Source organism: Strix uralensis, chromosome 3 (assembly GCF_047716275.1).
Source record: "Strix uralensis isolate ZFMK-TIS-50842 chromosome 3, bStrUra1, whole genome shotgun sequence".
NCBI lineage: Eukaryota > Metazoa > Chordata > Aves > Strigiformes > Strigidae > Strix > Strix uralensis.
This window is the reverse complement of record NC_133974.1, coordinates 113,328,033-113,346,540: the sequence shown is the minus strand read 5'-3', so window position 1 is coordinate 113,346,540 and position 18,508 is coordinate 113,328,033. Positions and strand designations below refer to the sequence as shown.

The 18,508-nt window shown below is 40.8% G+C and overlaps 1 protein-coding gene across 26 annotated transcripts in view; it reads left to right on the top strand.

The window, feature by feature from the left end:
• NRXN1 (neurexin 1) overlaps positions 1–18,508 on the top strand; it is a 735,374-nt gene that overhangs the window by 1,805 nt on the left and 715,061 nt on the right. For all 26 annotated transcript variants that reach the window (XM_074863962.1, XM_074863985.1, XM_074863984.1 and 23 more), the window contains exon 2: positions 2,145–3,647. In XM_074863962.1, the coding sequence (XP_074720063.1) occupies positions 2,909–3,647 (739 nt within the window). In that variant the 5' untranslated portion in view covers positions 2,145–2,908. The remainder of the gene's footprint in view (positions 1–2,144; positions 3,648–18,508) is intronic.

Here is an 18,508-nt window from a genome sequence, read left to right as displayed (position 1 = left end):
CGGCGCAAGGGCTGCCCGCGCTCCTTGCGCCCCTCCGCGCGGCCCCCGCGCCCCCTCCCCGCGGCACCTCCCGCGTTTCCTCCCCACCCACCGCTCCCCCCGAGTGACCAGCCCAGCCCCAGCTACCCGGTAACCCTCGTGAACACGCACCCCCTGCGCCCCTTCCCCACGCATCGCCTCCCCACGTACCGACATGAGCCCCCGCGCTCCTCCACACCCCGCATCCCCCCTCCACGCCATTTCTCACGCCGCCCCCCGGGCACGCGCGCCGTGTCTCACAGCAGCACCCGGCTCTCCGCGCCCCCACGCACCCCATCCCGCTGCCCCCACCCGCCCCTTCCCCGCGGCCGCCCCCGGGGCCCCCCCCGCGGTGGCTCCCACTGGCGCCCGGCCCCGCGGCGGTGCGGGGAGCGGCGGGCGCGGCCGCCCCGTCGGGCCGCGCGGGCGGAGCTGTTCCGGGTGCTGAAACGGGAGCGGCGGCGCGGCGCGGGGCCACACGCCAGCCTCGGCCCTGCCCGCCGCCTCCCCCGGACCCCACGAACGGCCGTGGGGGGTGGCCGGGTCCGGCGGGGCGGGGACGGGCCGGGAGCTCCCGCCACGGGCCCCGCGTTTTGCGGGGGAGCTGCCGGAAACCCCGCGGCCGGTAGCGGCGGTGCGAGAGGTGGTGGCTGCTGCTGGGGGGCAGGGAGGGCGCGGGGGGGGACCTGGGGGGTCTGTGCTGGGGGGCAGGGAGGGCGCGGGGGGGGGGGGCGGACCTGGGGGGTCTCTGCCTCCCGGCGCTGCCTGGTGCTGGCTGGGCACGGCTGGCCTCTGCCCGCGAAGTTTGGGGGTTCTCCTTGCCTCCCTTTTGCTGCGCTTGCCCACCTCGCGTGTGACAAATAATAAAAATAAACGTGTTGACATTTAGAGGAATGAAATTAAATATAAAGAGAGAGTAGGAGGTGACTTAGCAGCTCTGAACGTGTCAGGTGCGTGCAGCTGAGGTGTGTGCCTGTTTTAAAGCAGGTTTCGCCCTGGCAGGCTCGTCTCTGCTCCCTCTCCCCACGCACAGACACACACACCCACACCCACACCAGCCCAGCAAAGGGCTTGGCAGCAGCTCTGGACATGACATTCTGCCTGCCTGAGTGCTGCTGGCTAAGGAACGGGAGGGAGGTGAAGGGGAAGCGGTGGGTGAGGGAGGTGGCGGAGATCCTCTCCTCCATCAGGAGAGATCTGCTAATACACACCTTCCAGAAAAGATATCACGGCTTGGGGGGAGAAAATCAGAGAGGGGAATCTCTCTGCTGAAATGCTTTGAATGCAGAGACCTCTTCAGAGGAGGAGAGTGAACTGTGCCATGTATATTTTTTTTTTAAAATGAGGAGTTGTCCTCTTAAATAAGGGCAGCTGAGTAAACATACATAAAATACTGCAACCCATTTCAGAGGACTAACACCTGGGATTAGCTGATCTGCATTGTGAATAATGTCAACATCAGAGCTGGTTTGAATTGGATTTTCCCTGCCATAACAGAGAATATCAGCCCCGAAAGAAACCAGGTGGCAGAGAAAAATGCGGTTTGAAATTTTCAAAAAGCCTTCTAAGAAACCATTGCGATTCTTCCTCACCCTGTGAAAATAAACCAGTAGGTGTGCCATGTATAGTGAAGCCTGCCAGTTCCTGCTGGGAGCTCAGTCCACTTTATATGTTTTTGAGCTGTATTGGAAAGAACTAGAACTGGGCTTGGTAGCATTGTCTGCATGAATAGGACCCTATAGCTTCACAGGTGCTGGTAGTTCCATAAATAAATTACAATAAAACAAATTGCAGAATAAACACCATCTTTTCTCGTTAACATTGTCCTTGTAATAATAAAATATGCAACTAAAATATTTGAAAGTTTTGGAAAGGTAAGTAGTTTATGTATAGATTATACCATAAAAATGTAATGTAGTATAAGCATATACATTAAGATTTAGGTTTAACGCTGCAAGTTATTATGATTTCTCAGTAACTCCGAAATCACAGCAGCAGTTCATTTTCCTGATGTCAAACAGCAGTTGAAATAGAAAATTAATCACAGACATCTACTATTGATCAACTTTATGATTTAACATGTTATTAGTTGTCATTTCTTATCATTCTGTTTCAATTCCTTGCAGGTCAGAAACAAAAACAATAGAGGAAAATCACCCCGCTGGATCTTAGCCTTGGCCTTTTGCAAGCAAACAGAAGAGGAGCTGTCAGGCTTTGCATGTCAAGTAGCCACTCAGCTGTTTGACAGCTTCTGGGTTTCAACCCCGTTGGGATTGAGGCAGCTCAGGAAACCACGAGCGATGAGTCCTGTCGTCTGCTGACGCTGCTCTAGCACCATGGCAGACAGTCCGTGATCTGACAAGAGGATCCGTCCTAGGGAGGCAGCGCTGGGATCAGTAATTGGCTTCCTGGGAAACTACAGCTGTCGGAGAGGATGTAAAAAGAGGCGCGCACGCGCCGGGATATTGCTACAGTCTTGCCAAGCTGGTGGATCCACTTGGAGGAGGGTTTTGCCACCGATCTTGGTTTTTCACCCGGTTTGGTAATGTTGGCTTTGGGGAAAATTTCTGCTGACTCACCCGCCCCTGGACACCTTTTGCAAAGCCCGGCTGACCAGTGAAGAGACCCAACGGCGCCTTCCCCCCACCGCGGGTCCCCTCCGGCAGCCCCCGACACCATCCTGTGCCCAACCCCATCCCGTGGGGCGCCTGAAGCCCCCCGCCCCGGGGAGTCCCCCACAGCGACCCCCGCGCCCGGGGCGGGGGTGAGTGTGCCCGAACCTCCCAGCGCGGCCGGCGCCCGGCAAGATTTTACCCTGTCTGCCGCCGGGGCCCCAGCGCCGCCCCCCCCCGGCCCTGCCGCCCCGCTTGCCCGCCCCAGGCCGCGCAGGATGGGGGCGGCGCTGGTGCGGCGCGGGGGCTGCCTGCTGCTCTGGCTGGCCCTGCTGCTGGGCTGCTGGGCCGAGCTGGGCAGCGGGCTGGAGTTCCCGGGGGCGGAGGGCCAGTGGACCCGCTTCCCCAAGTGGAACGCCTGCTGCGAGAGCGAGATGAGCTTCAACATGAAGACGCGCAGCTCCAGTGGGCTGGTGCTCTACTTCGACGACGAGGGCTTCTGCGACTTTCTGGAGCTCATCCTCACCCAGGGCGGGCGGCTGCAGCTCAGCTTCTCCATCTTCTGCGCTGAGCCCGCCACCCTGCTCTCCGACACGGCGGTCAACGACAACCTCTGGCATGCTGTCGTCATCCGCCGCCACTTCAAGAACACGACGCTGATCATCGACCGGGCCGAGGCCAAGTGGGTGGAGGTGAAGTCCAAGCGGCGGGACATGACTGTCTTCAGCGGCCTCTTCTTAGGGGGGCTCCCGCCGGAGCTGCGGTCGGCGACGCTAAAGCTGACGCTCTCCTCTGTCAAGGACCGGGAGCCCTTCAAGGGCTGGATAACGGATGTCCGGGTCAACTACACGCAGGCGTCGCCGGTGGAGAGCCAGGAGGTGCGGCTGGACGACGAGCAGAGCCGCCTGTGTGCCCGGGAGGACGTCTGCCTCAACGGGGGTGTCTGCTCAGTGCTGAACGACCAGGCCGTCTGCGACTGCTCCCAAACGGGCTTTCGGGGGAAGGACTGCAGCGAAGGTAAGGTGCCATTTCAGCTTGCCCCACAACCCTCTCCCCATCACTCCGTGGAGGGGACGGGTAGGAGGCCAGGCCTGCATGGAGTTTCATCTGTACGAGTGGATCTCCCTCCCTCCCCTCCCTCTCTGCCGCGTCCCTGGCTCCCCTCTTCCCTGCCTTCCCCTCCCTGCCCTCCACGTGTCTCTGTGGCCAACCATGGTGCCATCACTCTTCTGTTCGCTGCGAGGCTGGGTGAGAGGAGAAAGAGGAGGAAGACGTTACTTGGGCGTCTTCTAGAGGCGGGGTGTGATTTGGGGTTGTCCCAGCCAGAGGAAAGATGGGTCCTGGGTACCGGGTGTCACCTGAGTGGGAGGGGTGGCCGGCATCATGCTTGGCTGGAGTTGAGAGAGGGGATGAGCACACTTGTCATAAGCAGCTGGTGGCAATTAGTTTTGGGAGCAGGGAAAGTGACACTGGGGAGAATTTTACTGGATTAAGTGTAAAGACAACCTGGGTTTATTTTTGTAGAATAAGGGAGACCCAGAGTCCACTTTGTATTTGATATTTGCCTCTGCTATGTCATTGAAATAAAATCAGTGATTTATTTGTGAATTCCTTAAATTGTTGCTGGGGAGGAGGGGGATTAAACAGAGGATTATGTTTTTGCACAAATGTGAACAGTACTGCTTTGCAATGTATTTAGCGATTCACCATGCCAGTTAGACAGGGAGAATACAAAAGGACAAGGGGGAAGTACATACTCCAAGACCACAAAATTACTCAATAGTTTTACCAAGGAAGAGGGAGCTTAGAAAAACAAGTTTCCTGAATCCCATCTACAAATAAATCACTGGGTAAAATATGATTCATATTCAGTGCCCATTGTTTTTGGCAAATGGAAGGAGTGTGAACATTTACTTTGCAGATGCATGTAGGACTCTTTTTTTTTTTTTAATTATTATTTTGCTAGTAAATGTACCATTGCTTGCAGCTCCTTAAGCATAGAAATTGTGCTGTGTACCTAGAACAGGACGTAAAGGTATACAAGTGAAATAAGAGCAAAGGTATCAAAGGAAAATATAATCTTCATGTCAAAATTGGAGAGCAAAGACCTAAGTTTAAAATGTAAAAGGTAAATATAAATAAGATGATATCCAGGCCAAATTAAGATCTTCACTGAGTGGCTGCATGACATTTATGGCTGAATAATTTGCCTTTAGCATTTCTATCAGATTTCACTCGTTATAAGAAAGAAAACATCATTTGTGACTGTGCTTTATTATGTAACACCTCCTGTCCTTAGTGTCAATACTCAAAACACTACAGTCATTCTGCATCCTGTTTACTTTATCAGCTGTTTATCTCTCATCTGCCATTCGTAAAAAAAATCAAACCCCAATAACATTTTAAAATAGTTTTTAGTAAGTAAAGAGCAAACAATAGTTTCAGAAAATAAGACGTTTGTACTTTCAATAGCACACAGTCCCAGAAACTGTAAAATTAAATATCTTTTCTGTTAGTTAAGATCATATCAATGGATTTAGTATTTGGATGTAAATTTTTAATATGTGGTACTACATAATATGTAGGTGTTTGTAAAATATTGAGTTGTTTTAGCATCTTTGAGTCAGGCCCTATTATGAACCAAAAAGAAAATTATGAGGTGTAGCAGCTTGGTTAAAGCAGCAACGGTTATGTATATATTATTATACATCTATATGCCCTTTACATTAAAACATAATTTATTTGAAGTTATTTTGAACATGCGATATTTATATGAAAAAGTTCATATAACTGCATGTAATATCAGTCAGAGAAAATCATATCTTCACATAATAAGAAGTTCAATAGCTATTTTTAAGGAACATTTTTATGTTTAGATTGAATGTTATTGAAATATACATATAAGTTTATATACATTAAAAAATACATAGAGCTCAGAAGAAGATGACACTCAAAATAATATTTAGAATCCCCCAGTTTTAGGGTAAAATGCTGGTCAAACACTGTCTGTTTTACAATTGACATCAGTGGGATCAAGATTCCCCTCACGTGCCCCTTGACCACTAAGAAGCCTTATAAAATAATAGCAACACTTATAATTTTAGCATACACTCTCAACAAAGGAACATAAAATATTCAGATTCTGATTTCATTTGAAACAGGAGGCAACATTTCCACAGATAGCAATATAAACGGAACTAGTCCTACAGTTTATATCTCTTGATTGAGAAAAGAGTAACTGAAGTTCCCATCAGTCAGGTTTTGATGAAAGGATTAGTAGCTACTCATATGTGCTGTCAAAGATCTCGAACTATTTTATACATGATGTAATATTCTAAGAAATAGAAAAGGCAGAAGGACAAGTAAAACCATTATGTCTGCCAAGAAGGAAACCCTCGCTGTTGTTTAGTTCTTTATAGCCTACATAGAAATTATGCTGTTGAGTTTTGATCTTTTGTTCCTGGAATGTGTAAATTTCCTAAAATTACCCTTAGTAAGACGTTGCCATTGCTGAAGGATGGAGGATCATCTCAGACTGCAACAATCTGGAGGGGTCTTTTGAGTTTTCACTCTTTCTGTTGCTTTGCTTTTTGACTAAAAATGGTTTAGATGGGGAAAAAACACATGTCCTAGTTGATACCTTTTCTTTAAAGGTGAAAGATGGTAATTAAATTCTATTTTCCTTGGATTTTTTTTATAATTTTTTTTTTGTTGTTGTTGATGTTCTTGGATTTAGTGTGCTTCTGCGTCTCTGCAGGCTGGTAGGACAGAGAGTCCCACAGTATAATGAGGACTTTAGGAACCAATAACACTAATGACAACAACAGCAAAGAAAATATTTCTCAAATTTTCTATCCTGACTTGTACATTTGAGAGATTAGGAATAATTGATTTAGAGTCAAAGTTTCAAGCATTAGGATACAATTTTTAATAGAATTTAAGTTATTTTCAGGAAAAAAATCTGGTGGATTTTTTTTTCAGATTTTCGTCTTTGAAAATCTCGTTAATTTTTCCTGAAGTAAAATTTTCATATAAGAATGAAATTGAACCAATTTTATTTGTTTTGGAAAACCCATAGCAATATAAGTTATTCCCAGTAGACTTAACTGTTCCTGTACCTGCCTAAATCAGGAGTAACTTCATTTATATTATTTGAACTACACCAGAGTAAGAACAGTGTAAGCTAGGAAAGAATCAGATTTGTTGCATTCAGTCATGCCCTTTGTTCGAACAGGACCTAAACTCTCTTCGATGGGAGCTTTGGCACGAATCACAGAAAAAGGACCGGAGTTTTGCTTGAGTATCAAGGGTGTGCAGTCCACAGCACAGAAAAATATGATCTGTAGCAGTTCTGTTGTTGATGAGTCCGTGTGCTTATGAGTAAAGACAGTACAAGAGGCTTCTAAAAGCAAAAATAAAATCTCTATTTAACACAGAAACAGGCAAGGGAATATTATTTCACATAATAATAGTGACTCAGTAGAAGGAAAAATACACAAAATTATGATAAATTGTTAGGAATAAGACTAGCATTAAAATAAAACCTGATTGCCATATCAATTTTCTGATAAATTTTGACATACATCACAATCTTCTATTCAGTGAAAATTATATTATTCCCTGAAATGACTCAAATTGGTATGGCTTGATTCTCTGATAGGGAGAGCTGTTCATTAAAAAGACTGATCTTTAAAATCAGATTTGTAGTGAATTAAGTCAGGGTCCTAGAAGGTAGGGACAATACATGATTCGTATCAGTGAGCCTCCATATTCCTCTTCTCATTTTGCTTCTTATGTTAAAATTTCAGAACAAAACCCTATTTTAAATATTAAATTAATAAAATAGTGACCCTCTAGCTTTAGACAAATATATATATATATATATATATATATATATAAAAATTTTCCTTTCATCCTCATTTATAGAAAAATAACCTTGCCCAGTATCCCATCTGAGAAAACAGGCAGATACCTCTGAAGGAGGAAATAAAAAGCATATAACGAACTTTGATTTGGGAGAAGATTCTCACTGACCCTAGCTTCGTGCCACTCCGTGCCCTTCTGTTTTTCTATATCTGTAACTGCTTGAAAAAATTGCATACAGGATAATTTACCTTTTTAAAATATAACTTGCCTACTTACCTCAATATTAGCATGTTATAGAGACAATTACTCTGTGAATTCAAAATATTCCTGTTTAGAACACATTTTATTTTAACTGTTGTACTGAGTTTCTGTTTTGTGAGAAAAATGAGGACTGTTCATGCAGCTGTTCACTGTAAGAGATATTCTTCCTTGTCAGATATTCAGAAGTTGATGCCAGCTATGGTTTGAACTGTGAAAGTGATTTTTTTAAGGAAGTGAATTACAGATGTCTCAGGCTAGCCAGCATTTAGATTTGTTTGTTTGGGTTCTGAATATATTACATCTATCTTTGTTGTGCATATTTGCTTCTTCATATTAACTTTTCAAAAAGTCATCCAATATTTATAACTCTCTGAAAATTTTCATCTTTTAATTAATTTAATTCTCTTATGCCTTGAATAAAACATATAAGCATATTTTGGCGTTAATTATCTTTTGCAAGATATGTGTTTGAGTGCAAAGATGTGCTGTTGAACTCATTGGCTACAGTTGATCTTAACCTAGTAGCCACCATGGTCTTTATCCTTCTCGAACAGTTAGGTAAGGATACTTTGGCTAGTAAATACTGTGAGCAAAAGTTTCCTTTTGATTTACACTTCAGAATCTTTATCTACAGAACGCATCTCCATTACATGATTTGTATTTCATGATACTGTATTTCTTCTGCATACTGAAGTTCTTGTCAGTGCCAATGGCCAGGAGGAGGAGGGCTAGATAACCACAAGAGACTACACTGAGGCTCGGTTATATTTACCGATTTGATTAACTTAATAATAAATGTTTTAATTCAATATTTTTAAATAGTGACTTTGTTGTCAGGGTAGGATCTTGAGTGCAGATAGTCAAATAATCCCAAAGTCTTTCATAACTGTGTTAAATCTGTGCCCTCCGCATTTAGTCGTATGAAAACAGAATCCTTATGTCAGTTTAAAGCAGAATTTTGCATTATTTTCCTAATGCAATTTGATATATTATTTTGTTTGCCAGGATGCAGCATTATAGGATATTGATTTCAATATCTGCCTCGTGTAAAAATCACAGAAATTTAAATACCGTGTCACTGGTAATTAGGAATTGGCAGTCTGTTTTATATTATCTTCTCAGAAGGCTACTTGTTGAATATTGCTAATCCTTTCAAAATGCTGATATTGAAATACTTCCAAAAGACCACTTATGCATATAGCATACATCTTAGTACCCCAGATCAATAATATTTTATATAGTGAGGTTGTTGCTTCCCTTTGTACCTAGCTGAGATGCAGGGTCCATGTTAATTTTAAGTCTATATTGCAAATTATAGAATGCTAATATGCTAGAAGAATTTACATCTAGCATCATAGGACCTTGTGTCAGATTGGTCATATTCATTCAGAATTTCAAAATTATATAATAAAACTGTCTATATTTTAATGTAATTACACTTCAAGGCTTACAGGCATTTTGGACCAAATGTACTTGATCTTTTTTCTCAGCTGCAGGTTGGCTCCCTAGGAGTCTTTTAACAGTAGATGCTAGCCAAGGAGTTGTGGGAAAACATTTGGATTACAGAACATATAATTTTATTCCATCATCACTACTGAGCTGATGGATAGGAATGGGGAAACAGGCTGGCAAGTAAAACCAGTTCCTGATAGAAATAGCTTCACATAGAGGCTAATGTTAACATATGCAGCTTTGAGGTTTTACGCTTCTTTTTATAAACATATCAAAATTGGTTAGTAATTTAAAACAAAAAGGTCCATCCAGCTATCTTGTGAAATTAATACAATGTTTTGTCTTCCAGAAAGCTTGGTGTTCCTTTCAGAAGCCATACCAGCTTCTTGAAAAATACTTTGTCTAGCTTATTGCACTGTAGTTGTCTGCCTTCATAAACACATGATTTTACAGAATAATGAAAGGCATTCTGAGGTGTTGTGCACCATGTTATACCTGAGGAATAAATTGTAAAGACCAAAGTATATTTCTTTAAAGGAATGATTTGATAGAATGTAGCAAGCATACCTTTAACTATGTTGTCATATATAGAATTGACTAGCAAAGTCAGGGTGCATAATACTTTGATGCCTTTATTTAGTTCTACACTGACCAGGCATCATATTTTAATCCTTTACAAAATAATTTAGGTTTTTCCCACAAAGATTTGCACTTTCTCGAATGAAACTTTCTCCTTCTGAACTGTGGTGATGGTATCTGAGAGTATCACAAGCACTTTACCAGCCTGGATTATATTGTCATATAAGCAGAACTCAATCTTTCAGTTAGGTTCTCTTCTGCCAAACTAAAAAGTAGTTGCATGTGGTGGGTTCCTGCTAACGTCTAGCCATTCTCTCGGGTCTTGGTCTAATCGGTAGAACCAGTGAGAGATTTAATGCACAAAATACCCGTAGTAACTAATGAACCAAGTAGGAAAAAGCACATGATTTTGATATGACATTGCTTTCTCAGCGACGCTAGCCAATTCATACCACTTCTCCAGTTTGGTTTATCCATCTGTAAAGTTAAACTAATGACACTCCGTACAGGATTTTTGGTAGGATTTTCTTCCTGACCATCAAGTACCTGAAGGATCAGAATTTCTATTAGGGATCTAGTAGGGGAAATCAAGACTTGAAGCTCCCTTTACTGTAGTGCAACCTCTTTAGTCTACCGAACTGATACTTATCAGCTGGCTTTGAAGTTGCCACCATTCCTACTGCCTATCTATCCATAGCTGAGTGTTCAGAATAATGTGCTTTTCTTGTTGTGCACAACTGGTCTGCCATTACATGCTTTCTATTAGTCTGACTAGGTATTGGAAATGATGTAGCTTGTCAACTGCCAACCACTTTTCCCTTGACAATTCAGCTCTTCTCTTGGTCATAACAGTTCTCATCCTTTGCAACATTACAACACCTGTACAAAAGTCGTCCTTATGACTATAAAAGGATCTATAATTTAATGTCTGAGGATAGTGGAGAACTCTGGCTCCCAGTCAGTGATCACATAATTTTTGAAAAGTTTCATTATCTTTCATTTTCACTGAGAAATTTGGGGGTGAAACTGGGAGGTAGCCTCAGTCATGCCTTGTTTGAGCTTGTAAAGAAGTAAGAGGCAGAGGTATGCTGGCAGCGTTGTGTAAGAATAGAATTGTATGATAGGATTTTGGATTCCTTTAATTCTATGGAGTTGTTTATGAACCTAGAACTGTTTAACTAGGTCCTAATAAGCAGCAAATTTGGCATCTTAGAGATAGCTGAAGAAAAACAGGTTCTGTTTTCATTTTCCTTTGGAATCAATTTGAAGTCCCATTGACTCAAGTTTAAAATTAGGGCAAACCTAATAACCTGCTGATTTTGAACTTATTATTCAAGTGGGAATACGAAAACAGAGAAGATCTAGGGCAAATTAAATAACCTGCTGATTCTGACTGTAGTATTCATCTGGGAATATCTATAGAGAAAATAATTTTAATAAATTTGGATATTTATTACCATCATCATCATCATTATAATTATTCATTAATTTAATACATGCTTATGAACCATGCTGTAAGAGTAAAGTTATATGACTAATTTTGTTTCACATTTAAGGGACTCTGTAATTTGTGGAAAAATCTGTTTTACGAAAAAAGCAGGCAGTGTATTCAGTAGAATCACTTCTGTGGTTGCTGCCACTACAAACTGTGAAACAGTATATTTTGCCTATGTAAGTGTTAGTACCAACAATGCTATGTAGGTGTGCAAGTTGCAGATTGCTTTTAGCCTGTGGCACAATGCACAAGGTCTTGAAGTGAAAAGGTTTGACTTTTTGGTGATTTTGCCTAGACAAAGGACTTTGTGTTGCTTAAAGGCAGAGAAACTAGACTGATTCTTTCCACAGTGATGTCTTTTTGTAATGAAAAGAACGTGTACAGCCATCAGAGAGGTCACTGACATTACATTATGTAATTGGAGATGTCTGTCACAGTTCCAAAGTTTCAGAACTGCATCTTAATTTTTGATACAGAATGACCATGTTGATCTTCTTTCTCTTCCATGCTTTTTAGCTTTAACAAAAGATTAAAAAAATGACACTTCTATCAAAGGAGGTATTTCCATTAAGAAAAGACTCCTTGAGAAAGTTTACATGTATACATCATAAATTATACGTACTTTCTTTTTAAGAAGTGTGTAGAAAATCAAAGAATTAGTGAGTAGACGTGGGGTGAAGATCTGTATCTCAATACTGTAATTTTCTTTAGAAGCTTATCCTGACTCTTCTTTGTTCCCAAAGGTGACAACAGAAATGTTCACACACACATATCAGCATTTGTACAATGAGTGTCTAGGGGACAACTGTGATAAATAGCTTTAAGATGAATTATGGTCTTGTGATGCAAAGATAACGTTAATTATTAATAAAAATGTAAGAATTGGGCCCTAATGATAGCCAAAAAAAAAAAAAAACCCAACTCTACAGCCCCCTTATTAAAGATGTTATCTTTCCTGATTCTGAATCATACAGGAGTGATAAAAGTGGTCTAAAAGTTTGGATTCCACTGGTTGTTATGCAGCAACAAGCTTATATTTAACATTTGTAAAATCATTTTTACATTTTACATTTTACATTTGTAAAATCAGACTTTTAACCTGGAAGGTTCAGGGACAAGAGGTGGAGAGGCTGGTGAGACACTGCATCTCCTTCCCAGGCTACACACACTGCTAGGTCTAAGCACAATGAATTTCAGGTGAGTATCTATAATGGGGCAGACAGATGCTTTGCATGACAACATCCCCTAGAAGAGCAGGGGAATTTCTTCAGGAAGTTTCCAGGAATGTTAGTGCTGACAGAGAGATTACTAGTTTTACTTATTTTGAGTTTGCTTTCCTTCCCATATTTCCTCATCAGAGGAGAGACAGGTGAAAATGGAAGTTATAAACCAATAGCTGTAAGTATGTCACTTAATTTTTAAGACTATCATGGAGTGATACAAGAAAGATTTGTAAATAGATTTTCTAAGAACTGATTAATGCTGTCCTGCTACATCCTTCTCAGACGAATGTGGCTGAACTTCCCAGGAGCCGATTCTTTGTGGAGTTTGTTTTCTGTGATACTTACTGCAGAAAAATAATTTCTGTAATACTATTACATTGCAAAGAACACTGGGTTTTTTTTAGAACATACAGTTTTTCAGACATAAATTGTGTGACTGTCTTTCAACATTAGACAAAATATTTGTCTGGTTTGGTTAAACATTTACTGAAGAACTCTGAATGTAGATTTCATGTTCTTTTATAAAACATTCCTGACTTCAGTGTTATGAGGAAAGCATCAGAATTTTCCCACTAGTTCAGCAGGAAGAAAATGTGATTTGAATATATTTCCTTATTGACCCCAAACTCCATTAGTTTTCCATAAACACTGTATCAGCTGTGGTAGTTTTCAGGAATTTCTGTGGTTTTTGACATTGTTCTTGGTCCCAGGTATTTGGAGGAGCAGCTAGGATGAAAGTTAGTTACACATCCTTGAACTTGTGCTTTTTCCTCTATGTCAGTTAAACAACTGAGTCTGGCATTATAATAAGTTGTGCACTTAAGCAGTACAGCACAGTTTTTATTTGTGTTTTCCACATTACAAATTTTGAAACTCAAAATTTAAACAAGTCAAACATCAGATTCGAAGTTATGAGAAAAATATTTTCACACTGTTTCTTATTCAGGTTTTTGTAACAAAGTTTCAATGACAGAAGAAAGTTAATCTAATAGAAGTTTTGACCTGTTATTCTTGCAAATCCACTGACAACCACATTTTTAATATTTGAAAAATATTAAATAAATAAATAATAAAAACATTCAGAGCTTTTATCTATTCTCTTATTATTGGCTGGATCCCATTCTCTTGTTTTAAATATCATTGCAGTCTTTAAATAAGTAGGGTCTTTCTTGCACATTATAAATACCTACATCATTCAAGTTTGTAAAGGGACTGATTAAACAAATCTCTGCTATTCAGTCACATATTACCCATTGTGATACTTGAGTCATACTAGTGGATTTTGTAAATCTTAAACAATGGAAACATGCACAGTAATGCAAGTGAATAAAATTTCCTTCCAATTTCTCCTCTATTAAAAAAACAGAAACATATCTATTGGAAGTGGAAAAATAGCAGTCTAAGTTGATGGCACCATGGGAATTCAGAAACAAAGCTACCTTCAATGAGTGGTGGCTTTCATCTTTTTTGTTGCTAGTATTTAAAGGTGGAACTTGTCTCCCCATTTTATTCACATTTGTATTGAAAAATAGCAAAAAGCAGTTAGTGATGCTGTATCTATTGTGACAGAGATATACCTAACTCAAAAAGCATGCCTCTGAGAACTTAGTAACATTTACTTATTTGCTATTGTACTTTAATATGGGCTCATTACGCCTTGGATCTCCTAAATATATAAAGTGAACTGAGTATAGGTTTGGTGTTACTCAAATTTGCTGTTCCTTAGCTTCCTCATCAGAAATTTGAAAAATAGTACATAATTATGTCTTGGAAACTTGGTCCTTGCCCAGTCTGAGCCCTCAGTGACTTACAGAATCACAGAATCATCTAGGTTGGAAAAGACCTTGAAGACCATCCAGTCCAACCATCAACCCAATATTAACAGTTCCCAACTACACCATATCCCTCAGCGCTATGTCAACCCGACTCTTAAACACCTCCAGGGATGGGGACTCCACCACCTCCATGGGCAGCCCATTCCAACACCTAACAACCCATTCTGTAAAGAAATGCTTCCTAATATCTAGTCTAAACCTTCCCTGGTGCAACTTGAGGCCATTCCCTCTTGTCCTATCACTCAACTTGATTAAAGAGACTCATCCCCAGCTCTCTGCAACCTCCTTTCAGGTAGTTGTAGAGGCGATGAGGTCTCCCCTCAGCCTCCTCTTCTCCAGACTAAACAACCCCAGTTCCCTCAGCCACTCCTCATACGACATGTGCTCCAGACCCCTCACCAGCTTCGTTGCTCTTCTCTGGACACGCTCGAGTCATTCAATGTCCTTTTTGTAGTGAGGGGCCCAAAACTGAACACGAGATGCAGCCTCACCAGTGCCGAGTACAGGGGTAAGATCCCTTCCCTGTCCCTGCTGGCCACGCTATTTCTGACACAAGCCAGGATACCATTGGCCTTCTTGGCCACCTGGACACACTGCTGGCTCCTGTTCAGCCGGCTGTCAATCAACACCCCCAGGTCCCTCTCTGACTGGCAGCTCTCCAGCCACTCCTCCCCAAGCCTGTAGCGCTGCTGGGGGTTGTTGTGGCCCAAGTGCAGAACTCAGGACTAAAACTAAGCTTTCAATCATTCAAGAATGAAGAAAGAGTTACTAAGGAAATTAACTAACTAATGGAATTGGAAGAGAAAAATGTCTTTAGAAATCATATATATTGTTCTGGACAATATTTCTAAAATACATTGCTTTTGCAGGTTTGTCACATTCAGTAGAATCTCTGTCAATTGATGGAATAAATTAATTTGTCCTGGTATTCCTTTCATGTCTGTGTAAATCAGGATTGATGCCTCCTGAAGCTAATACATTAAGTCATTATAAAATAAGAGTAAGATCAGAATCAGGTCCTCTGGGTAGAAAAAAACCCCAACTTTCAAGTATATTAATATTAAAACACCCCAAAACCTTGAGAAACAAAGAGGCTTAACCTTCCCACTACTATGTAATATTACTTTGTGATCTTTATAGAGGTTTCCTTTGTCATTCAAATGCATAGAAACATTTTGCCAGCACAAAAATGACTGGCAAGACACTTTGCTTGCTTGTTTTGCATACCTGTATGGTAAAAAAAATTACTTATTCCACTCTGTACTTTTTCTATATTTATAGAGGTATAATAAGAACTTGCAATGCGATTTTTCCCTTATAAAGTTATGAATTCATAGCTAAAAAAAATTTTCATACTTTAACCCCACTTCCCACCCCCATTGCTGAGATGACCTATCCTGTATTAAAATGCTTGCTTTTGGAAGATAGACTGTCATGGATTTTTTTCATCTACATGTTCGAATCAATCTTCACACCCCTTTGGTTGTTCTTTGATACCCATTTAGTGCACAGGTTTTTAAAACATAGCTCAGTATGGCCAGTTTGCTGCTTCTCTAATCAACCTAAGTCATCAGTGTCAGTCTAACATGTATGAACATACTGCACTCAAAATCTGTGCTCTGAGAATATTATTAAGTTTATAAGACAAAGCTCTCACAAGCTATGAACTGTCAGGACAAAAGATACTGTGCAATTTAAATTTCCTCTGGTTCTGGGTATCCATTATGAAGTAGTCTTTAATTACATGATCATATACCACTTTTTCCTCAAGGGTTCTGCCTCTTTCAGTGCATAGTCTGGATAATAAGTTCTTCAATATTTTGTTTTCTCCTTGCTGTTCAGTGTGTAGCCCTGAGCTTTATTTATCATCCATATTTAAGTCAGCTCTGAAGAGAAATTATTAATTTTTCCCTGGGCTTTTCTAAGGTTTTCATAACTACAGAATCAGAGCTGGTATGCAAATATTAAGAATTACACAGTGCCCATGTAAGATGACAGATGCTGTTATCCCAGTCGTAGAGGAGAACTGAGGCAAGAGACTGCAGGTAAAAACATTCACTAACGGTGACTGCACAATCTGAAGGTTTTCTGAGTACTTCGCATATAACGCTACATACTTTAAGCATCCACTATAACTTCAAAGCACCGTTCGCACTGACTTCAGATACAGCTTTGAGTGATCAGCACTGCATATTCTGGGATATCCAGCAAGGCACGCTCCCCAAAGATGCAATTGTCCTGAACAGCATAAGGAATGACCACCCAGAAGATGCCTGGCTTTAAAAACCTGACCAAAATCACATGGGATTTTTAGGAGAGAAGGGGGTAGAACATATTTCTGCAAGGCAGCATTCACCTCTCCTTGGTATGCAGTACACCCCACTCCCATTTAGCAAGGACTCTTGTATTGCAGGGGCAGGTGTACTGCTCATTGGCACAACAGTTTTCTTCATTACTCAGTCATTACATTGCTAAGAATAGACCTCTTCTGTGTACAGAACAAGTAAAGGAGGCTCTGGAGACAATTGCATTAAACTGTGTAATTAAAGGCTGTATCATAACGTATATGAATAAAGTGGATGGATCTGAGTTACGTAAGAACCCTTATGTCTCAGAGCTGCTATTTTTGACTCTGCAACCTAAAGAACATTCTTTTAAGGTAGTAAAATAGTCAGCGTGTACAATTTTTTATAGGTTTTTAAAACTCTACTTCCACTCAGACATCCCAGCCCTAGCCATAGTGTTTTCTGCACTTTAATGAGGAAGCACCCTTTCCACAGGGCCCATTCCCAGCAGGGAAGTTGCTAATGGACTGACACTTTTCCAGCTCCAAGGACCTAGCACAGACTACAGTTTCCAGTGACTGGGAAGACCTGCTGAGGCGGGTTAAAGTACGCAACCACAGTCCAAACGGTCTTTCAGGAGTTTCCTGATAAAATCCAAGACATCTCCACTAACATTGTACAAACATACTTTTGAGGAAGTTTGCAATTTGAACAGATTCTGGTGTGTTTTCAAAGGATTGGCAAAAGGCTTAACCCCAAAAGTCGAGTTACTCCTGCCCAAATCGGATTTATATTTCTGCTTGAAAATAAGACTGAAGTCAAAAGGAATCAGAATGGAAATGAAACTTACTTAGAGTTCCCTTGGGGAGATACTACTGCTAACATAAATGTCAGGTTTTCAGCTGAGATGGTTTTTTGTGACTAAATCAAATATACTTTTATGACTGAAAAAAGAAGACTTCCTTACTATACTGGGTCACTCTCTATTTTCTTTAATTGCTATGATCGGTCTTCCTCTGTAGTAAGTGTGTCTTTTAAAGAAACAAAAAAAAAAATACTTACACAAAATCGTTTCAGTACATTGCAGAACCATTTTTCCAAGGAATTAACTGAGTCTTTGAAATAAAATATAAACCCTGTATTTGCACATCTGTTTGTTCAGTATTGCCATTAAAAAACTTTGCCAAAAAATTTCTTAAAATCTTCCTGTAAAAGTTTTAATAATAGTATAGCCATAATACAATATTACATACACAAGAGCCAGAAATGCAGTGTTAATCTTTGACTTGACCAGCCAATATTTTTAAAATACTTTTGTCTTTAGAAGAGCCATATTTATTAATGACCTGGAACTTTGAACACACCTTTATTAATTTTCTCCTTATTTAAAGATTGTTCCTTTTTCTACTTACAGAACTATCTGCTTGCTCTTTCTTTGTGTTTTAAAAAATTAGGAAGATCAAAATTATTTATTTTCCCTTTTCCTTTCCATGATTTATATTATATCCACTCTGCTATACTGTGTACTATTTTGACTGTGAGGCATACAAATAAAAAGCTGTTAGGACAGGAGCTGGAGACAGAGTAAATCACAGTCGAATTCCCAGTAAGTTTGTTTATGATTGGTTAATTCACAGATGGTCCCACTGTATTTGGTTGGATGATTTGTATGAATAATTTTATCCCCTTGATCCCCAATATATATTAATGTATATACAAATAGTCCACAGATAACAATACTTATTTTAATAATACAATATGACTATTTACAAGCATATGATTATCCTGTATGTTACCTTTTGGTATTTAATCACCTAGAGACATTTTCAGCAACATTAAACTTTATTACTTCCACTGATTTAAATGGGACTATGTGTGTTAC